Source organism: Siphateles boraxobius, unplaced genomic scaffold (assembly GCF_051911475.1).
Source record: "Siphateles boraxobius isolate OS27281-9 unplaced genomic scaffold, OSU_SipBor_1 16, whole genome shotgun sequence".
Classification (NCBI taxonomy): Eukaryota; Metazoa; Chordata; class Actinopteri; order Cypriniformes; family Leuciscidae; genus Siphateles; species Siphateles boraxobius.
This window is the reverse complement of record NW_027508766.1, coordinates 12,941,940-12,965,166: the sequence shown is the minus strand read 5'-3', so window position 1 is coordinate 12,965,166 and position 23,227 is coordinate 12,941,940. Positions and strand designations below refer to the sequence as shown.

Below are 23,227 nucleotides of genomic sequence, written 5' to 3'. Positions count from 1 at the left end.
AGAATATCCTGCCATTTTCAGCTCCAGAATAAACAGATACTAAAATACTGTGTGCAATATGTCAGCTCACTGCTGAAGATGCACACAAATTAACATACTGAAAAAGGTCAATGTCTGATCTCTTTATATAACATGACCTGAATCATGTAAGGTAACATAAACTCAATAATTCATGACTGCAAAATGACATAATCCTATATGCTTCACCTTACAAACGGAAAATTTAGCACTAAAGCAATTCAAGTTATGATCACAAATAAAAAAGAAAGAATTGGACAAAATGAATGTATCAAAAAGTCAAGTGATATGACATTTTGGTAGCTAATGCTAAGAAATGTAAAACACAACAACATTTTTACAAACGACAACAAAGAGCTTCTGATGGTCAGATTATGCAAATTAGCACTTATATTATATATAAGTGATATAAACTATTTCAGCGTAATAATTTGTTTAAAAACATAATTTAAACCTTGTTGTAAAATGCCACAAGAAAGAATTCGTAATAATAATAAAAAACAAATTGTCTATTTATTTGAAATAATCAACACAATTAAAATAATCTTAACATAACCTGATATCAAATTAAATATTAACATAACCATACAGGCTACTTTTTAATGAAGAAAAGAAATAAGAAATAAACAAACAAAGAGCTATTGTTGACCAAATTATACATAATACTGAACAAAATGCGTGGTTAGGTGGGGTTTAAATAAGAGCCACAAAACAAAAGACAAACATGAATGGAGATGAATGGTTCTGACTGAGAACATCATTAGGCTATGATTCTTTATATTAAAGCTTTTAACGGAATGACAGTGACGGATTGTTACGAGTCAAGCAGTCCACATTTATCAAAATTCAATCTGAATTTAGCCCTGTCTGCGCATACACTACCAACCCACTCGTCGAAAACCAGTGACATACTCCCACTGTGTTTTTTACTGCTTTGGGTCTGGGGTCTTTGTTTGGCATTTACAGAAGTGAATTGAGTTTCTCCACATGCTCGGTGACACGCGTGGAGATTTTGTTTTAGCAGAGGCCCCAGGCTGGTGGGAACCCTGCTAATTTTGCTAAGAAGGTGTGAAATTATAAAACTGATTAAAAGTGATGTAAACTTGAAAGAATGCTACTATTTTGGCCAGGGTTGGTTTCTTTAGTAACTAATACTTCTTGAGACGTTCATTTATTGATACATCCGGGACGCACTGACCTGTGACCAAATAGACTTTTAAACTGACACTAAATGAACAGGACCGGTGTTAAAACTAGTCAGTTTTAAGAGCATATTGATTTATCCATTTAAATTAATATATTTATAAAAATAAAAAAAATATTACACACAAATTGCTGATGCTTTCAACCTTCAACCTGTTATCACAATAGAGAAATACTTTAATGAGTTACCAAGGCTTTCACTTAAAAGAAAACAACAACAACAACAACAACAACAAACCTTTCATAAGAGAAAGTTTTACTTCAATAAGAATTAATTTAACTCTTAAATCAGCACTTCACTCTGTGTCCTATTACAGTTTTACTCAAGCTTAAGAAAACTATTTTGTATATTAACTGCTTCACATTCATCTACCATAATTTTTAGCATATACTTTGTCAAGAATATTAAATATCCAACACGTATTCCAGCATGTTCATGTTTTGTCTCAGCTCCATATAAACACGACATGATTTCACTGCAAGTCTGATCTCTGAATCAACAATTTAACTGCTGAAAAGCAATGCATTTATACACATATAGCATAACAGCCTGCAAATATGTTACACAACTGTCCATATATATATACATATCTAAAAAAAAAATTGTTTTTTTTTTAAGTAAATTGCACTAGGCTCTAGCAATACTTTGGCTATGGTGATATGGTATATTTACTTATTTCCTTTCAGGTTTAGTATTATTTTTTTCAGTGTATCTTCTTTGTTCTCTGTGCATTTGACAACTAATTTGTCTTGATGTTTTTAACTGTAATTTTAGGAATATATAATATAATATAATATAATATAATATAATATAATATAATATAATATAATATAATATAATAATAAAATTAAATAAAATTAAATATAATATAATATAATATAATATAATATAATATAATATAATATAATATAATATAATATAATATAATATAAATTTATGGTGACAGAGGATCCTGGTAATACCTGAATCAATCCATGTTATTGGGGACTTTGAACTTACTGTACCAACTGCCAAATTATATATATATATATATATATATATATATATATATATATATATATATATATATATATATATATATATATATATATATATATATATATATAATTTGGCAGTTGGTACAGTAAGTTCAAAGTCCCCAATAACATGTAGGTGCAGTAGGAAAGAGCCATTGGGAAAATAATTAAGACAAGTCTATTTAAGAAAGAAAAAAACACTAAAACTAAAAAAAAAAATTCTCTGGCGCAACATAGAATTCTAACCGTTCAAGCAATTCCCCATGAAGCATGTGAAGATAGGCTTGTGTGTGTTTTTTCTTTTGACTTAATTCCACCTGTCTCTCCACGCTGGACCCTGTGTGGTCTGTTTCCCTGTGACATCAATCACAGTGCGCTCCGTCTGTGAGCAGTGCTTCGCACATCTCGATGGATTTAGTGTTTATGTTACATCCTCTCTGTTTTCTCAACATGTAAGGCCCTATATAAGGGGAGGTACAAAAACAGAGGCGACAACTGCAAATGTAACACCCAGCCGTGAATCACATGCACTGAATGATGCTCAACTGAAGCTGTATAAGGGGGGTGCAAGAAGATCATTCAATCCATTGAGTCACAGAGCATCTATTCAGTAGATAAAGGGTGCCCCTAATGAATTAAACACGAAACAGTATAAAACAGACTACCAAAGATGCCAGTTGATTCACTAAAACAGTAGAAGGACTGGATAAAACCATGTCGAATGTGTCCAGTTTACGATACGTATAGGCCTAATGTTGCATGACTGGTAAGAAACTGCATGCCATTTTGTAATTTACAAGCAGAGCTGGGTAAATTACTTACAAATTGTAGTGTTTTAGCGATTCCAAAATACATGACAAAAATTGTAGTTAGAAAAGTAATCCATTACACATTTTAGGTAATACAATCGGACTACTTTTTGATTACTTTTAGATTACTTTTATCAAGCTCGTTTATCACATTGAATAGGCTAATATTCTACCATACTGATATAACAAATACAAAGAAAAAGAAAATATATTCCATTCTTTGTTATCAACAACATGAAGTGCATTAAATATTATGTCAGGGTTTCATAAACTGGGGTTTGTGAGTTTAATGAAAAGCTAATAATTAAATAAATTATAAAAATGTAAATAAATAGTTTAGTAATAAGAAGAAATATACTAAAAATGTGGGTTTTTTTTTTTACAAAAAAGACAATACATGGTTTAAATTACTTAGCCTACTAATAAAAATAATGATGAAAGTGTTAATCAGAAGTTAATGATACGCAATGTTGCAATGTTAAGAAAACGCTCCTGAAAAGTAAAATGATTTCTGTTAAATCCAGTGGTCAAATTCTTTGTAATGTGTTCTCTCAATTTTCTGAATAAGAAATTATGCTTCTTTTTTAATTTTTTTTAGAAAGGACCATTTGAAAAATGAAAAAAAAATAATAATTGAGAATCAATAGCCTAAACAATGAATGATTTACTACCATTGTGTGAATATAATAATGTGAATCAATCAAAAAGTAACTGTAGTCTATGAGTATTTTAAAATGTATTATAGTCTGATTACAAGTATGATTTTCCAGATTACATGTATCAGTGACTACCCAGCACTGTTTACAAGTAATATTAATTGGAGTTACATATGCATAATCAGAATACAGCTTCTTGTTACCAATTGATATTAATTAGGCCATTTCATTTGTGTTGTTATTTGTTTAGTTAGTTATTTTCGAAAACAGTATAAACTCAACCTGCATGTGAATAAATAATCCAGACATAACCAGATTAGATTACCAAAAAGTGTCATCTAAAAGATAATGTTACTGATAACAATGTCAGTCATTTCATGGGAAATCAGTACCAGATAACATTTCAGAAGTAATCAACCAACACTGCAGGTGTCATGAGAAGGGCCACTTGCTTAGATCACATAAACTGATGTGCGTAAAAATGAGTGAGATCACCATTTGAGTTTGGGATTACAGGGGGCTTCGCGAGCGCGTCCCATCTCAAAGCCCCTGTGTGGGGAGGAGCCCCGCCGACTGTTGTTTTATCTCAATGGGAGCGGGAGGAAAGAGACACAAAGCGCGCTGAAGACCCTAACAGTAACCATGGAAGCGCAGGAGAATGGCCTCTCATCCACCAACGATGAATTGATTTAACGTTCTATGTTTATAACGATTATGTCTGATGTGTTTATTATTACGAGAGGAAGAACAAAACTACCCAAAAACTGTCAAAATTGCCCATGGATGCGATTAAAGTGATTGCATAGCCTACGCTTGAGTTTAAAGAGCAGTCCCTTCAGCAAAATGTGACATAAGCAAAACTAACATATTAAAGTGTTTAAACTCTTTGAAGTGTTTAATCTCTTGATATTTAACGTTTCTGCCGTAGGCATACTAATATGGAATTTATTAAAGGATCAGTTTAAAAAGGGAAGAAAAAACAGCAAACTTACAAATCAAATAGCGCATCTTCCTGTAACTAACCGTATAGGCTACAGCTTTGAAGCGCTTGTCTCGCATTTACCGGGCAATTTCTCTACATTGTTGCACAAAACAAAGTGACGGACATGCAGTGTGATATATAAGTTACTTACCTAACACTTTGTTGTAACACTCCAAGGCAAATGACAAAAGGTCCGGGGTAAATTGAACCGGTCAGCGCTGTGTCCGTCAATGGGATGATAAATACATCGTGACAATCGCACGGCGCTTCCACTGTTCCTGTACAGAAGTTGGTATTGAACAGCTCAATCAGTTTGGGTAAGAGTGGCTTTTCAAGCAGGACGCTGGTTTGATTCTCCAGTCCATGCGAGGTGAGTGTGGATGCGCTTGAATCTCGACATGCGTTGCCATGCAGTCCGTTTAAGCGCTTGTCCCGTCTGAACTAGTGGACATGGGTAGAACCTTGTCTTGTCTGAGCAGGGATGTGCTAATCTCATTAACCTCCTTGCTCGAGAGATCGAGGCAACAGCTCCACCCAGCGATCTGTCTTCCTCAGGGAGAGAGGCTATTTGTGGAGGATGGCAAATTACGTTTCTAAAATCAACCTGTGGCGCACCGCTACACTGATCCCCCCCCCCCCCCCCCCCCCCCCCCCCCCCCAAAAAAAACGATTAAAATGTGAAACACCCACGATTAAAAATGGCTTTTGCGTGCCACTTTAATAAACCAGGCTTGATTTACTAAAGGCTGGAGTATTTTAAGACTGACTGAACTCTTAAACCAGCCTCATAGAATGATTTCTGAAGGACCATTGAAGACTGGAGTAAAGGCTTCTAAGGAAATCAGCTTTGCCATCACAGGGATACTAGCCTACTTTATATTAAAAAAATTAAATACAAAAAAAAAGAAAAAGTAAAAAAATGATTTAAAATAGTAATAATGGCTACTTCACAATATTACTACGGTTTACTGTATTTTTTCATCAAATTAATAATTTGTAAAACATCAGCCTTGGTGTCCAGCTGACCCCACTGGACTTTTCCTTCATTTTTAAAAAGTGTTACCTTCATCTAGGGCAGGAGACTCTGTGACTTTTCCTAAATAATCTATCTAAACACGCACAAAAACATCTGGGCTTGATTTGGTTGTTCTAAAGATGTGTAAAAAAAAAAAAACTGTTTAAGGTGTTTGGGGTCAGATTGACCCCACATTGAAAATGAATGGGAAAATGAAAAAAAATACTTTTTTTTTCATATTGTTTGTCAAAAAAAAAATGAAATAAATCCAGTATAAATCTGAAAATTTCTACATTTAAATCAAGGTCTGGTCCTAGAGCATAAACACAAGTTGGAACGAACTTTCTATCAATCTATCACACACACACACACACACACACACACACACACACACACACACACACACACACACACACACACACACACACACACACACACGCACACACACACACGCACGCACACGCACACACGTGTGTGACTGCAACAGAGAGCATTTTTATACAAATTGCCAAATAAAATCAACAAAACTGGCATATATCTGAAGAATGTTCATAAATGAAGGAGTAATAATAGTGCAGGTTCTTTTTTTATAACACAACTCTAGGTACAATTTACAGTTCTGTGTACCCTTCACTCCTGTTCATTAAAGTTTATTGGTGCTGCTGATTTTGTGTTGTATTTACTTTTTAAAATTCATCTCTTGTTCTAAAAAAATGAATGAAGTGAATTCAAGCATAGTACTGTAATTGGATGCCACTTTTGCAATAAGTCAGTTTGTGAAATGTCATCCCTGCTAGATATTCCATGGTCAACTGTAAGTGGTATTATTGGAAAGTGGAAGTGTTTAGGAACAACAGCAACTCAGCCACAGAGCTGTGTCACCAATGTTCTGCTGATTCCATAGCTGATGAGTTCAAAACTTCCACTGGCAGCAATATCATCATAAAAATTGTGTGGCGGGAGCTTATGGAATGGGTTTCCATGGCTGAGTAGCTGCATGCAAGCCTCACATCAGCAAGTACAATGCATGCATCGGATGCACTGGACTCTAGCAGTGGAAACGTGTTCGGTGGAGAGATGAATCACGCTTCTCTGTCTGGCAGTCTGTTGGGAGAGTCTAAGTTTGGCGGATGCCAGGAGAACGTTACCTGTCTAACTGCATTGTGCCAACTGTAAAGATTGGTGGAGGAGGGATAATGCCATGGGGCTGTTTTTCAGGAGTTGGGCTAGGCCCCTTAATTCCAGTGAAGGGAAATCTTAATGCATCCACATTTTGGACAAATACTATGCTTCCTACTTTGTGGGAACAGTTTGAGGAAGGCCTTTTTCTATTCCAGCAACCAGCATCACTTTCCCAGTGAACAAAGCAAAGTCCATAAAAACATGAGTTTGGTGTATTCCAACAGAAACATGTCAAAATCTTGTGGAATGCCTTCCCAGAAGAGTGGAAGATGTCATAGCTGCAAAGGGGGGACCAAGTCCATATTAATGTCTATGGATTTAGAATGCAATGCCATTAAAGTCCCTGTTGGTTTTCTGGTCAGATGTCCCAACACATATAGTATATAATTGATTGCAATAATAAGACGATTGTTCAGTAATGACATCAATTTGTTATGTAACCATTCAAATTTGAAGTAAAAAATAACTTCAACAAGAGGCTGGTATATTTCAGTGAGTCTGATCAAAAATGTGACAGTTGACAAGCAATAGGCTATTAAATAAAGCTTTCTGTAAATTTTCTTAAATTTAACAACTAGGCCTACCTTACTATCAATAAGCAGTAATTAGGAGTAAATGAGGCAAAAGTCGTAAATAATAGTTAGTTAACCCTTATGGCGCCACGGTCGAGTTTACTCGACAAGATGCGGCACTGAATAAAACTAATTTAAAAAAAATTGTCAAATAGGGTGACAAATTTCGTTCGACCTCCCCTCTACTAGATGGCAGACATGTCATACTTCATTCCTGACTCAAAAAAACGTCATGGTTTTATACAAAATCTTTGAGCTAGAGCGCATTGAATCAGTGTAAACAAAAGCGGAGCTAGTGTGCGAGTGAGCCATTTTATCAGAGCAATATTGTCAACATCAGCGAGTATTTGCATTAGATTATTATTAGGTGTTCAAGCACTTTAGTGCTGAAAACCAATTGTAATTGTAAGGATTTAAAAAAAAAATCCCCTAAAACGCATCGTGCAGCCCAAACCGTAAGGCCTAGAGACTTGAAACTCGGCCAGATGGTAGGCCTCAATTTGGGGACAACCTATCAGAGTATGACCCCGATTGGCCCATAGGTGTCGCTGCAGCAACCAAAAGGCGCTACTAAATTGCTCATAACTCCTAGACCGCTGCGGTCCTAGCCTCAAGCTTTTTACACCACTGTGATCCTTGGCTCAAGGTGGACAAAATGTACATCTCCAATTTCGATTTAGGCAAGAAAAATTTTCAGCTATGTCGAATTTTGTCCAAAACTTACTTTTGCGAACTAGTCCCTGGTTTTTCGCCCGATCGGAACCAAACCAGTCTAGGTCCGGGGTCGGAGTGTTCATTGCGAAGTTAGCAGGCGTGTTAGTGTTTTGGGGAACGAGGCGGGAGATTTTTACCGTGCTAGCCACGTAGATTTGTCTTCTGACCGTGTGCCTCTCCGCAATCGCGGCGACAGTATTATGGTGGAGACTTTGTCTAATGCCACTGGGTATGTTAGACGAGGTCGAAGTATAGGACTGTTAGGGGGCAACATGGAGGCAGGGTGGGGAGTCGCAATGACGATGACAGTAGTCCGAGCTGTGCACACTCGGCGCGGATCTGGCCGCGCTGCTCGTAGCAGGAGCAGAGGCGGTGTGACACGGGGCAGAGGGGCTATTATGCATAGTCTATCACAAGCATATGAATAATATATATACCTGTATGTGCCCCATAGATGGAATCAGAGTGCCTACTCTATGTAGTAAATGGAAAATTTCTACAGCAAAAGGCCAACCGCTACATGCATATGGTTTGTTTCTACCATTTATTAGTAATGATTTACACAGTTTGTTCACTACTTACTATTTACCTGAGCATTCAGTATTGTGCAATATAGCATACAGAAGGTGAGGGACATTTTGGGTGGAAAGAAGTTCTGCATTTTATCATTTAAACATGTGACTTTTCTTGAAAATTCTATAATCAAAGGTGGCTGCCACCATATGACGTCATCATATGCAAATTAGATGGGAAAATGTAATCCCTACATAAACTCATTAAGGTCATCCTTAATATTTCTCTAAAAGTCTCTATCTTTTATCACTTTTAAGAAATAGCCTTTTGAAATTAAGATGTCAAAATGTCAAACGTTTTAGGAAACAACCTCTGGCGCCTAAAGTAGAATGGACCCTAATTTAAAGTGTGAACAAAGTGACTAATTTACTTACAAATAATGAAGAATAATCAACATAAGTTCACTCACAGAGTAATAGCAGTTTCATAGCGAGAGAGGCAGAGGCAGACATACAGCTACCAAAGGAAGACAGGTTGCCCCCTATTGCACACAAGATGGCGTGGAAACAGAACTAGACACTTTTTATTAATTCTTTACTAATTCTACATACTTTATGGAAACATACACATCGTATTCCCACTTCCACCTGAAGCACATTACTAAAAATGCCACTCATAGACATGAATCTTTAAATCTGTTAAAAAAATCTGTTAAAACAATGGGCTCAGGGGAGGCAAGAGAGATGAGGACTCTTGCTGTAATTTTACCTACTAGTGTCACTGTTGGAAAGTGTTACTTTAGAAAAACAAGTGATTTATACACTTGAATGTCCCTGAAGCAAAAAAAGTTAGTAAGTTCAGGGAAGGAGGAGGCGGAAACTGGCGAATAGGGGAAAGTCACAGAGGAGGCAATGCCTCCATCGATTGGTTATGGCTGGATATGATTGGTTTGTTGGATAAATCCAACCTCTTGTTTTCGTGCGCACTCTCCCAATCTGCCTGAATGAAGACAATGAGGTCCTTAATGGGAAGACTAATTAAAAAGTAAGTAAACAACTCAGCCAAGCGATATCACCACTTTATGTCACGTTAAAATCTAACTTGAAATAGCCTGAAAACATAATGAATTTTTTTTAAGTGACCAGCTTGGAGAAATTAAAGGTAGGCCTACATCCGTGTCTGTGACCAACGTATAGCTACAAGCGATGAAAATAAGTTGACTATTGTAAATTGTTACTGCCTTTAGTTATTATTTTGGAACAAATGTAAAAATGCGTAAAAACACTCACGTGGTGAAATTTATAGGCTACTTGGTTTTATTAAAAAGAGCATAAGGCCTAGATTGTGTAAAATACAAAATAGAATTGTAATAAGGTCTCTATTTTGTATGTAGGCTAATGTTTAAACAAACAAAAAAATAAGCGTAACATACACTCACATTTGATACATAAAAAAATTTGAGAACTTTGCCTCCTCGTTTTAAAACACGATTGCACGCGTGGAAAATAGATTGATGGATGATAACAAAGCCCTCTGAACTGTTGATGATGTAATCGGGACATGGAGAGATGTCGATGATGTCAGTGCGTGGCGTGCTCACGCTGCCTCAGTGTTGACGTGGCGTCTCTGTCTCCAGTAATCCAGCATCAAAAGTAATGAGGCACATAGAGGAAACTAGAGAATGGCCTAACCACTGAAGTCTAGCGGACCATACTCGTTTCTCAGGTAAACCTCAACAAAATGATAAACCGAAGCTTTTATTAGCGCTATAGTTGTATTATCTGAAATCTGGCTAGATAGTAAGTCACCGTTTGTTGATGTAAGTTAACGTTAAAGTTTGGTTAGCATCTGTAGCACGAGATTATCGACCCTATTTACTAATGAGGATTTCAAGATATTACACATTATATACTTAGTGATATATGCTTACAGGAACTGCTATAGTATTCTGTATTCCAAGAGAATATTTTCCTGACGGCGATATTGTAACGTTAGTTGGTGTTTTGCCTAGCATTGGCTAAAATTTGCTAACTGAGCTAACTTACTTAGCATCTACTACGTGTATACTATAAACCTTATTAAGTGGCTTTATTTGTTAAACAACCATTTAGCGTTTATTTCATGTGAATAAACGCTGTTTGGCCATGTGTTATTGTTTGTTTCTTGCATAAAATTGGTCTTGTCTTGTGAAGTCATGTCTAAATGCTAAAAGATGTGTAGCTGATAGTTAGCTAGTTAGTTATTTACCTGCGTGTGCCAGGCCACGTAAGAAATACAGTTCACAGGAGACAGTTAATATTTATGCACTTTCAAGACTAGGAAAATCCTAAAATAGCTTCTGTCAACATCGGCCAAGGGTGCCTTTTATCTTCTCAGCAGTGTTAGCTGTTGTACATGGCATAGCACATTTTGTGTGATTACATTAACGTTAGTCTTCTAGATATCCACCCATATCTTATTTTTCCGCACACCAACTATCTGTTTTTTAATCTGCCACAGTAAAAGGAATCCAATGACCTCAGAAGCATCAAATACAGTGCATTATGTAACGCACGCCTGTTCTACAATAACATTCATTACCCTTTTGTTCTTTTCACAGTGAAAAATGACTGGAAGGAACCAGCACAATGGTTTCCAGTTTGCAACCACAGTGCAGCCACCCACAGGTGGTTACATGTCCGCTTTTGGGAACAACTCAGAGACTGAATATTCGGAGGAGGATGGAGAGACTTTTGAGCTGCGTTCCAGAGGCAGGGAGAGGCATCGCAGGCACAGCTCATCTACAGATCGCAAGGACGATATTGTATACTTGATAAGGGACATAAAAGAGGGAGATACGCTGATCAGTATTTCTCTGCAATATTTCTGTACTGTAAGTCAGGGTTTCCTTGTTGTGCCCTTTTTTTCTTTCAGTATGTTTATAGTAAGGTCACCATTATCAAAATCATAGAAATATAATACGTTTTATTTGATTTTAAAGTTGGCATGAAATAAAACTGCATGTTCAGGGCTCCAGACTAACTTTTCCACTGGTTGCACTGGTGCTACCAACTTTCTCAGTTGGTCGCACCAGCATATGATTTGGTCGCACCTTTTTTTTTTTTTGCTACATGCAAATAGTGAATAGTGAATAGTGGTTTTAATGGACCAAGGCTAGCAAAGGCTTTCTGGATTGCAGCAGAAATACCTGTAATATATTAATTATCATTGCCAAATTTCAGGATTTTAATGGATTTTGGACAGTAATTTTAATCTGTAATTTTAAGCATTTTACATTTGAATTATATACAATCTATCTATTTACATTTGAATCTTATTCTATCTATCTATCCATCTGTCTATTATCATATTTATATCTTTTAAAAATCATTAAACATTCAAATGTATGCATTACATTTTAAAAGATTAGAGTATTATAATAAACTGATACAGATTTTTCGTTATTAAAGTTTATAGTTGTAACAAAAAGCAGAAATCTCACACTCTTTACTTTTGCCTTTTATAATAATTTCCTTTTCCTCTGTCGAGCGATCATGAGAGTAATCGCTCGACAGAGGAAAATATAACCGCTGAAAAGACGTAGGAGGAAGGGGCTCTGTGTTTCATGAGACCATTTTTTATCATTTTTATAAGCCTTAATTCGTGAATTCGTATTTGGCGCGTTTCACCATCAGTGTGCAATGCGCGTGACGTCTACGTTCGTCAATAAATAAACTGCACGTGTCTTGCGGAAGAACATTGTAGACGGAACTTCTCTCCGTTAATGTCTATGGCGAGTCACGCAGGCACTGGGCTATTCCGCAGCCCAGACTACCCCGGGATAAAATAGTCCGAATATAAACACTTATTATAGGCGTACCGTAGTGATTCAGAATAAGTCAAAAACACGGTTTGGAAAATGGATTCATGGTGTAGCCTACTCGTTCATTTTGAACATAAATTACGGACTGCAGCAGCTGATACAACGGCGTTCTGTTGCTCAAGCGTCCACTCGCCCAAATGCGACCACATAACATTTTAGCTCGCACATTCTCAAAAAATGGTCGCAGTCTGGAACCCTGATGTCATAGGTCTTACTGTGAACAATTCATCAGTTTCATTTGTAAGATTTTTTTTACCTCAATGTTTAATCAAAATGTCATAACAGGACACACTTCTCTCTCTTGTTACGAATGCCTGACTTCTTTAATTATTTAGTTCGCTTAAACCCTCCCTCTGCAAGTTTCACTTTCATTTTCCTACACTTTTGCGACTTCCACATTTTACAAGCTAATCAACAACCAGTGAATGTCCAAACCTTACATTTTTTCCACAATTATCAATTATACGTGTAAATAATGTACATCACAATCGGAAACAAAGGTGTAAAGAGGCTACTTCCGTTTCGTGGCGACTTTAATAACCATGTGGGAATGTATATTTTAGGGTAATTAAGTGAATTAAGAACTAGATAGACCAAAGTGAAAATGATTATTCTGAAATCAATAAGTCTGTTATTGGTACACTAGCTAGTGTAAAATCTGTGTTTTAGTCACACCTAATCACACAAGTTGAATTCTGTATTAACGACACAAGTCATGACGCAGCTTTGCTGCTGTAAACAAACCTCTGCTTCTGCCCAAATACGTTGTACTGATTTTTTTTTCTTTCTTGTTTGTTCTCAGGTTGCAGACATAAAGCGGGCCAACAATCTTCTAACTGAGCAGGACTTCTTCGCGCTGCGGTCCATAAGGATCCCTGTGAGAAAGTTCAGCTCGTTCACAGAAACTCACACCACCACTCCCCACAAAAGCAGCTCACCCTGCAGCACTCGCAGAATCACAGAAATACAGATTTCTGGAGCTCTCTTGGACTCTTCTTCCTCTTCTTCATCTGTGGACAGCGTGGAGTGCTTCCTGCAGGAGAAGGACAAGGACATTCAACTTCTCGTCAAGTCATCTGCCCCTTCCAGGAACAGCCTGAACGAGGTGGTGTCCTCACTGGAGCAGCCTCTGTTGGGAGACCCCGAGCGCAGACCGGCCCATAAGAAAGACCCGTACTATGGGGCTGACTGGGGAATGAGATGGTGGACCGCAGTGGCCATCATGTTGGTCGTGGGCATTGTTACACCTGTTTTTTACCTGTTGTACTATGAAGTTTTGATGAAAGCAGATGTAAGCCACCACACTACCATAGACTCTATCAGGCCTGGACCAACACAGCCAGCCGTCGCTGAGCCACTTGGGTTACCACGGGCCAATGGTGCCTCTCACCAAGACTCTCACCTACAGCCTGCTATTGAACAACAACATTTTGTGAAGCACAAAAAGGAAACGTAAAGGAGCACTTAGATCACCAGTGAATTAATCTGAGGCATTTATGGATGGTATAAGCGAAATCACATTTAAAAAAAGTTGAACTGAAAGTGAAAGGATCAAGTAATCAAGAAATGATTCCAATCCTGTCAGCATATTTCCTTGTTGCATTTTGCACAGTTAAATGCTGGTTTTGTTGTTTGTCTGTCACTCATGAGCCAGTGTATAGCTCTGTACCTCTATTAAGCTCGTTGTTTGCCTTGACGGCAGACATGATACATTAAGACATTTGCTGCCACTGTCTGGTTGTCAGGGAAATAAACACATTAATTTATTTTAGGAAGTGTAGAATCCAGATTCAGTATTGCAACTGATGATAATAAAGTTGCTGGTTTTAATTTTTAAAACTTGCTTGTAAAGAAAAACAAAACTTAAAATGGAACCATAATGGCTTTCTGGTTTTCTTCTAGCAAGAGCACAGGGATGATTTGTAAAATTTTCTCGCATGTGCTCAAGTACATTCAAGTAGCAGAGATGTAAACATTTCTATGAAACATGGAGTTCAGTGATTGACTTTTGAACAGTACGTGCCTTCATCCTGTAGACTGTAGATTCAGGTTGAAAATAAAGGAATTATATTTTAGTATCTAAATCTCCTAATTATTTTTAGCGTTTTAATTTGATCAACATTTGGCTTAATACCAGTTTTGTAATTTTAATAAAGTAATTTTTATACCGATAAAAACTGCTCTTCGAAGACATTAAGTGTAACTAAATTTGTGCTTTCGTATTAATACACTTTAGTTATCTTGTATGATAGACTTTTTTTTAATGAGTGATAGCTTTTTTTATTGCTAGTAAGTGGCTTCATCCATGTTGTCATCACTTCCTCCCCCGTATTCATCACCGTCTTCAAAGTAGTTTGCTATGTAGTCGTTTTCCTGTGAAAAAGTCAGATCATTGAGTGCTTTTACTACTCTGGAATTTAGTTGAACATACACTACTGATTATTCAAACATGAATAATATGTAGTAAAATGCTCTGTGCTGTCAAAACAGTAGCACCAAAATAATTTGCTCAGTAACTGAAACCATGTAAGATCTATCAAAGCAGGTACTTGCGTGCTCACTTAACTGTTGATGACATGTTTTAGGTTAAATGCATACAGCCATAAGCTCCATCAACAGCATCTTTTAGAATGTTTCTGATTACCACAGAATGAAAAGTAAACAACAGGTAAACAAGGTTGCTGGCAGGTGCATAGGACACACATATTAACAAATAAAGAAAAATTTGCAAAGATTTTTTTATTTTTAGAACTGTTTTATTTTACAAAATAAAATGCAATTATTTTATTGGTAATGTACAACATGCTACAGATGCTGTCGAGTAAGATTTATTTAATCTGGAATATTGTTATTAGTAAGATCGTTTACCTCTTCAAGCTCTTCATCATCATATTCTCCTTCAATTTCTTCTTCCTCCTCCTCTTCCTCACCCTCTTTCTTCTTTCCCTTCTCCTCATTCTCCTCATCTGATTTGACATCCCCCTTCTTCTCAAGTTCCTGAAAAACAAGCACAAGTGAAACAACAGCTCAACCCAAATATACAGTATAGTTTGCGGCGAACCAAGATAGAAAACGTGAATAGTGCAGCAGTTTATTGTGATATATATAGCATGAACTTACATCCAGTTTACTCAGCATTTCCTTCTTGTCCTTACTTGAGATCTTTGCGAATTTCTTATCTGTACATATTTAAGTTGTTTACAGGTCATTCAAAAATTACAGTTTGTTTAAAGAGGGATTTGCATTTCTTGAAAATTACCCATTTTCTTCTTAATTATCTTCTTCTGTGGCTTCAGCTCCTTCGGAAGACTGTTCCAATCTACAAATCAAGCCTATCATTGAACTGAAATCAGCCAATTTAAATTGCAGTCGTACGCGATTCTTGCAATACCTGGTGTCCAATCGCCAGCTTCAATTTTTTTTATTTCGTTTGTGTATTTTTCCTTGTACCTCTCCACATCTGTGAATTATACTGGTGAGCAGAGCACACTGGCAAACACTTTAAAACAATTGATAAAATTCATTTAACCTCTAAACATTTTTTACTTGAATTAACATTATAACGTTCAAGGTTCAAATATTCCTAATCAGTTATAGTATTTCACTTAAACATGGTTACATATATAGTTAATATCTTAAGGTCAGTGATAGCCTATATTGATATTGCCCCAAGTGCTCATCTACTTTTACAATATGATTATCTTAGGAAATCATAAGACACCTAGTAGGAAGCATTAGGTATTACATGTTACGAAAATTAAATAAAGGCTACCACTCACCTCCCTTTCCTGTGTGGGGTTTTATGTTAAAAGGCAGGTCTTTCATTCGTCCTCTCATCTCTTGTTTCAATGCTCTCATATAGTCTTCATCTTCTCCAGCTTTCAAAGGCCCTGGTTTAAACTCAATTTGCTGTAAAAGATGCAATAATGTCATATGTAGTGTAATGCATGTCTCTAAAAGTGAACAACTACAAAAAAGCAAAAGGCAAGACTTTCTGGATAATATTTTAATCTTACTGAAGCATATTTTAAAGTTAAGAGGAAAACAATATCCATTTAAGAAGAAAACAAAAAGGTTCAGAATAACTCACCGGGAAGAGTGGAGTCGGCCCTCTCTGGCTTTCAGGCATGGACCCTCTGGTGAGGCCCAGAGCCTCAACGTTGAAGGTGAATGCTGCTATTCCTCTGCCCCTTCCTGCCATTCTGTTCAGTCAAATATTCCTAAAAAAAATGTGGATGTACGAAACAATTTCATAATTGACAAAATAATAATAATTTTGTCGTTGTTTGTTTTGGGGGGCATAATTCCCCCTGTAGTTTTAAATAGATTGCGCCGATAGGTCACGTGACTCATGAGAACCAATGGTGTTCGGCGTCAATGACGTTAAGCTAAAACGCTCCATTTTTAATTGAACGCCGTTTGAGGAAGATTATATATATATAAAAAAAAATAAGTCTGTTTATTTTAAAAAGCTATCATATGACTGAAGAAAAGTTGGAATATTATCGTAGGGGACTTTTTGTGTGCTTTTGGAGCATATAAATGAGGATCCTCTTAATTGTTCGGACAGGTGCTTCCCTTATGCAAGAAAGAAAACAGCAATGTTGAAACAGCATATGGGTGAGTAAATTATGACAGCATGCACTATTTCCAAAACTGCACCAGTGGTGCGGACGGTCGCATTTCAGGAGGGCAATTGCTTACCTTGTTCAGTATTTAGACGAATATAAATGAGTATCTGAAGGCAATTAAAGTGCACTTGCTTTATATTATGAATATGCATTATTTGGGTGGTGGCTATTTCCGTATTGACCAATAGTATTTCGACTCTCCATCGCGTCATACCTTTACGCTCGGTGACGTGCTGCTCTTGCGGAACAGGGTGTCAGCGTCTCTCCTGCGGCTGAAGCAGCTAGATTTAAAACCAAAATTATAGGTTAACAACCACATTTATCCTCATATGCAATAATAACCTCTTGAATGTATTTGAGATGTCTGTGACCGACTGGTACGCGCATAAGTCACTGGAAAATGGCGTGTTTTGGATCCAGGAGCGTTTTTATGAATCGGGGAACAGGGCGAATATCTGGCTCATACGCGGGTCCCATCAGGACGTCGTCATAGATACCGGACTGGGTTTACGGAGTCTGCCTGAATACATCTATAGTAAAGGGCTGCTAGGGGACGATTCGAAGCGCAAAAACCCTCTGTTAGCCATCGGCACGCATGTGCATTTTGATCATTCGGGCGGGCTCCATCAGTTTCAACAGGTGGGCGTGCACAAGGCGGAGGTGGATGCTCTGGCTAACGGTGACAACTTTGAGACCGTGACATGGTTATCTGACCGCGAGATCGTGGAGGATCCAACGCCTGGATGGCGAGCAAGACAGTATAGAGTGACGGCTGTTACGCCAACCCATATATTACAAGAAGGTGGGGTATTATACTGTTTTGCCAAATTGCCATTCTCTCTCTCTCTCTCTCTCTCTCTCTCTCTCTCTCTCTCTCTCTCTCTCTCTGCATTATTTAGCTAATTTTGGTTCATGCCTAATCTACTACAAAACAGTAGTAAAATACACTGCATTGCATGACTTCATTCTGGGCGACCTTGCTTAATATCTTTGAAGAGATAGAGAGAGATCGAAACAAATCCGATCATGTTAGACTCACCAGAGACATGTTAGTGGTTATTGAAAACCAAGCTCACTGTCTAATGTGGCTTTACAATTTCCCTGTTGGTGGAGATACACCATTATAGTGGCGGAAACCCAGCAGAATCAGAGTAAAGCTCTGAGTAAACCACACATGATTGATATGACCTCCTCCCCCATTATTCTCAATGAATGGACTAGTATGCAGTGAGTTGCATTGCGTATGAATGTATGTTTTTCAGTGAACAAATTATTCTTTCACCTCAGTGTATCTTCAGATGTTTAGGTGACATACTGTAGACTTTTAAGCTAGAGTCCGGGTTCCCATGGTCCTGGAAAAACCTTTAAAAGGTGTTATTTTCAGGCCTCTGAAAATCATGGAAAACGTATATAGTCAGTATTGCATTGTATGTATTTATTTATTTATTTAATAGGTCTTGTGATTTATATATATATATATGTATATATTATAGTCAGCTGGAAGTAGTCAATCAGTTAGAAATTGCTCTTTGTGAGTGCATAATTACAAAAAAATATATTTATCCAGTAATTGAGTGTAAAAGTCATAAAGTCAGTACAGAAAGGGTAGGTGAATCCTGAATTATAAAACAGACCATGTGCCTTTAACCCTTGTTGTAAATGTATTTGGATGTTAAGAAGCATAGCCTACCTTATTCAGATATGTCATATGTACAGTATAAGTGTTAGTATATCCAATAGACACAGATATTTGCTCTAACATTTGTGGAAGGGTAATATGAAAACCTTTTAACTAAAATGTATTGTGGCTGAACCAGGATATTTCAGTAATAATAAACTAAAGCTTGCTTATTCATAACATATGTTACAAATCCCTCTCTTTTTCATAACTTATGCATCCGTCGATACAGCTTCTGCTGTGTCAGTGCTGCAATGCAGTGACAATATCCAGTTCCCAAATTCCACATTTCCTTCCTTTCTTCCTCCTCCTTGTGTTCCCAGGTGACGTTATCAACCTTGGGGACCGGCAACTTTCTGTTCTCCACATGCCGGGCCATTCCAGAGGAAGCATTTGTCTCCATGACAAGGAGAACAAGATGCTGTTCAGTGGAGACGTGGTCTATGATGGCTCCATGATTGATTGGCTTCCCTACAGCAGGATCAGCGACTACATCCGTAGCTGCGAAAGGCTGGTAGAGATGGTCGATAAAGATGAGATTGACCTGGTCATGCCTGGCCATTTTAACACTTTCGGGAGCAAACGGCTACACCGGTTAGCCTCCAACTACATGGCTAGTGCCGGCACCTGCCACAGAGCTTCCACCTGCGTGGTGAAGTCTATCGCCAGCCTGGCACTTCGAGTCTCCAATTCAAGAAGTGCCTGCTAATAGTTATGATCCAGACTACTATGCAACAACATATGTCATTGCAGACCTCAGTATAGAACATAGTGAAAACACTGAGTAATACAGTGTGCTAATGATATACAGTTTGATAATAGTATTTGCGTTGATCATGGTTCAAAATAATGAGGGGAAATATGCTGCAGAATATCCATCAAAGCGTCAAATAGAGAAGTAGACATTGCCATATTTTTAAAGGTGCTGTGTGTAATTTTCACAATTAAAATAGTTTCTTCTATATCCCAGCTTAATATGTAAAGACATCTATAAAACTACTAAAAAAAAAACACTGTGTTATCATTGTGGATACTTGGCATTATTAGCTGCCCAATTCAAAGTTTTCAGAAATGTGACTGGTGTGTGGACCTGGAGGGCAAAACATCCATAGAACTGCATTACAGGCCTGTTAGTTAAAGTGCCTTAATGTACTTAAATAGTGATGGTAAAAGGTCAAATTCAGTGTTCACCTTGTTAATGATGCATACTATACAGGCGAGCAGATGAGGCCAGAATATTATCGCAAAGCGTTGTATGATTTGGCGTATTCTTAAAAATGGTTTTCTATGGGAAAACACTTATTGAGAAACTGCATTGCATTTAAATTCTGAGTTCATGTGCTAGCCTGTACAAAGTATGCATAATCAATAAAGCATACACTGAATTTTGTCTTACTACATTAGTACTTGGTGCAAACCTGGTAAAAATGACTGGTGAGCAATGGAGGAAAGCCTTGTTTTCCCTTCAGGTGTGCTTTCCTATAAGTGTGACATCACATGAAAGCTAAGAATATATCAGTGTTTCCACTCCTTTCCCACCTCACCCCAAACAAGTTGAACGCAAGCTTCACCCCACAGACAATTTAATTGGTGAAATCAGTCACGCATTCACCTGGCAAGAAAAGGTCAGACTTCATGGATTCAGTTCAGAGTTCAGAAAAATCATAGATAGATCCGATTGGGACAAACAGTAATGCTATCTATCAGGGTGTACTACCAATGTTATCAACCTTAATTTAACATCGCAGATTACACAATTACACACTGTACCTTTAATAAATAATTACATTAACTTTTGGTTTAATCCTGAGACTTGTCTACAGATGGTATGTTTAAAGATCAATATCCCAATAAGGCACATTATAGCCAAGCTGACATTACACTTCCAATCACCAGTGATCTTATCTGTTTTAGGTCAATCATCTCTTAAGAGACAGCAATTTGTTTGCTAAATTGGGAGTTACGGTGAATTAGTAGCATACTATTGACTTGTTCTCTATGGAAGTCTCTGCATGAGATGTTGATGTAGCACTGCATGGATGGACGCAGCATTATTCCATAGGCTCAGAGTTGATTGTGTTGTGTATTTGATCGAAGTGCATTGCTTGCAAACAAAATCATAATCTTTCAGCAGAATATTAGTCAGGAAAAATGACTAGCCTTGACTGAAAAATGCCTGAACTGTGATTTTTGTTTGGTTTAGTTCCATAACACTGCATCCATATAAGTAGTTCTCTTTGCCGTGTGCTTATTTGCAAACTATTTGCACAATAATTGTGATTTATTTGTATTAGTAATTGTGATATTGAAGCACAGAAGTCAGTGTGGGTGACAGACAGTAGTAGTTTGTGGTCTAAGGCCTTTTTCCCCTCTGAGTAAGTCACTGCCTTAGTTTAATCTGACAAATGTTAGGCCCTCCACTTTAGTATTCAAATGTGAAAATATCATGTTTTTTAAGTGTATGAAATGAGATGTTGGGGAAGCTATGAGAATGACACATCAAGTCACTCATTTATGTTGCCAAACTATAATATGCTGCTTAACTATTTTGATGTAATTTTCATAACCACTGAAATGTCATTTTCACTTAGTATCATAAAAAAGGAGAGTAGAATGTGTTTGTGTGAATGTGATGTATATATGTATTATGAATCTACAGTTCAAGTGAGCTTGTACAGTATATGCATACTATGTTTCTGCTCAGGAATCCCTTGAATCCAGGCAAAATGAGCAGAGCTATACATGCAACACTATTTTTAGTGCCTCTTGGACTGGAGAGTAAACAAATGAATACCTCGCAATGCCATGACAACAGCTGTTGTAATACCCAGGCACCTGTTTAACAATATACTCACTTTCAATTCTGTATAGTTAGAGAGAGTCTTTGTGTTATTCTTCTTTCTCTGTGTTGCTTGATATTATTTCATTTATGCTTAAGTCATTTATAGTTGTGCAACGTGTTAAGAGAGAATTTCACTGTAATATTAGTATTTTTTGCCCCTTTGAGCAAAAGTAATATGACCACAAGATGGAGACATTGACCCTGTTATGCATGCATATTACTAGTCGCTTTGGAGATGGAGCGCTGAAGTAGTTGAGCATCAAACTGAGGTCAGTGCTATTTGGCAGCAAACCCTCCATTTTAAAAAATCTCTAAATTTATAAGTTGGCACGTCCTTTTTAAAAACTTGACGTTTTCTCACATATCACTACGTTAACCGCAAGCCTTATCCCCTTAGGCTAGTAATGATGGATTGGATGTGACATTAATTTCCTTACAAATCTCTTGAAATATTTTTTGGGCCAAGTTTTGTCCTGACTGTGTCTTTTGAAATGCATACGTTTGGCAGTCGTGGATCTGGTAGAAATTCCACAGGACTGTTTGACACGGCTTTCAATCAGGATGAATTGATGGTTGTTGACAGATGGCTAATTATATCCAGGGGACTATTTGTCTGACTTGACCTACAAGAGGTGGTTACTGTTATTTTTAAAGGTGATAGGGCTCAAATGAAATGATGAAGGAGGTTCCAGGAGAAAACGGGAACTTGATTAGATTTTGGTCAGCCTACATGATGGACGTGAAAACAAATGGACCTACGAGTATTTTGTCCTTTTGGTTTGATTTGAGTCTTTTCTCATTCTAAAAATATTTGAAGTTAGTCAAGATATGCATAAATTTGTATTGTTTTTGAACTGAAAATCACATCAGGCTTCTTGAATGGTTTATACTGGATGTAGGGCCTACCCTGAACCTAGAAATTCATGAAAAAGTATTGACCAGAAAGTATTGAACAGAACCGAAACTGTAAACATGGTAAGGAAAACCCAAACAAATGCCACAGTGCTTCTAGACGTCACTTCGTGAACCTACAATTGAACTATAATGCCATCTTGCATTAGTGAAAGTGATAGAGAGCCTGTAACTAACGTGCCAGATTTCGTCAACTTTTCTCTCCTCCCGCTGGCTGTTTTTCCCTCTAACCCCACTTCAGTAACAAGACATTGTATCCCGCAGGCAGCCAGACGGACATTTGATGCGTGGTCGCCGCTGGGGACGCGTTTTTTGACATTCAGCTGCTCCCTACATTATCTGCTAATTGACAGCCCCTATCTGCCCTCCGGCGAGCCAAGATGACACGTGTGGGAAGGGCCGAGGTGAGGGGAGAATAGGGAAGTGCCAATCACCAGCAGATTATCAGAGCGAAAGGGTGGAAACAGAGCCTTAATATGACCTGGCTGCTGCAGGTTTTGTGGGTTAATGGTTGGTGGTGCAACAGCAGCGATGTGATGACCTCTTCCTCCAAAGTAATACACATACTCATTGAAGCAATTGTGTTTTAGTCTTTCAGATCTATTATGGCCTTCTCATTCA

The 23,227-nt window shown here is 37.5% G+C and overlaps 4 protein-coding genes across 7 annotated transcripts in view; 2 read left to right on the top strand and 2 right to left on the bottom strand.

The window, feature by feature from the left end:
* The window catches only part of adgrv1 (adhesion G protein-coupled receptor V1), a 171,912-nt gene extending 166,824 nt beyond the window's left edge, over positions 1–5,088 (bottom strand). For both annotated transcript variants that reach the window (XM_077231608.1, XM_077231609.1), the window contains exon 1: positions 4,837–5,088. The gene's annotated coding sequence lies outside the window, so the exon portion shown is untranslated. The remainder of the gene's footprint in view (positions 1–4,836) is intronic.
* A 4,526-nt stretch (positions 5,089–9,614) lies between these two features.
* On the top strand, positions 9,615–14,621 carry lysmd3 (LysM, putative peptidoglycan-binding, domain containing 3). Of its 2 annotated transcripts, none has more exons than XM_077231603.1 (3): positions 9,615–9,725; positions 11,281–11,553; positions 13,346–14,621. In XM_077231603.1, the coding sequence occupies exons 2-3, from the start codon at positions 11,287–11,289 to the stop codon at positions 13,997–13,999; spliced, it is 921 nt and encodes a 306-aa protein (XP_077087718.1). In that variant the 5' UTR covers positions 9,615–9,725; positions 11,281–11,286; the 3' UTR covers positions 14,000–14,621. The 2 variants fall into 2 exon arrangements, with proteins under 2 accessions (XP_077087718.1, XP_077087717.1); XM_077231602.1 differs by lacking the exon at positions 9,615–9,725 and adding an exon at positions 10,238–10,406.
* Positions 14,622–14,767: 146 nt separating this feature from the next.
* Positions 14,768–23,227, bottom strand: part of polr3g (polymerase (RNA) III (DNA directed) polypeptide G) — an 83,100-nt gene continuing 74,640 nt past the window's right edge. Inside the window, exons 2-8 of one of the 2 annotated variants that reach the window (XM_077231606.1) lie at positions 16,634–16,763; positions 16,323–16,452; positions 15,935–16,003; positions 15,803–15,862; positions 15,664–15,722; positions 15,412–15,540; positions 14,768–14,916 (exon numbers count right to left, since the gene is read on the bottom strand). In XM_077231606.1, the coding sequence (XP_077087721.1) occupies positions 14,830–14,916; positions 15,412–15,540; positions 15,664–15,722; positions 15,803–15,862; positions 15,935–16,003; positions 16,323–16,452; positions 16,634–16,744 (645 nt within the window). In that variant the 5' untranslated portion in view covers positions 16,745–16,763 and the 3' untranslated portion in view covers positions 14,768–14,829. Of the gene's footprint in view, positions 14,917–15,411; positions 15,541–15,663; positions 15,723–15,802; positions 15,863–15,934; positions 16,004–16,322; positions 16,453–16,633; positions 16,939–23,227 lie in introns of those variants that run through there. The other variant, XM_077231605.1, reaches the window with a different exon arrangement.
* Positions 17,366–21,726, top strand: mblac2 (metallo-beta-lactamase domain containing 2). The gene is made up of 2 exons (XM_077231604.1): positions 17,366–17,976; positions 19,176–21,726. The coding sequence occupies exons 1-2, from the start codon at positions 17,535–17,537 to the stop codon at positions 19,559–19,561; spliced, it is 828 nt and encodes a 275-aa protein (XP_077087719.1). The 5' UTR covers positions 17,366–17,534; the 3' UTR covers positions 19,562–21,726.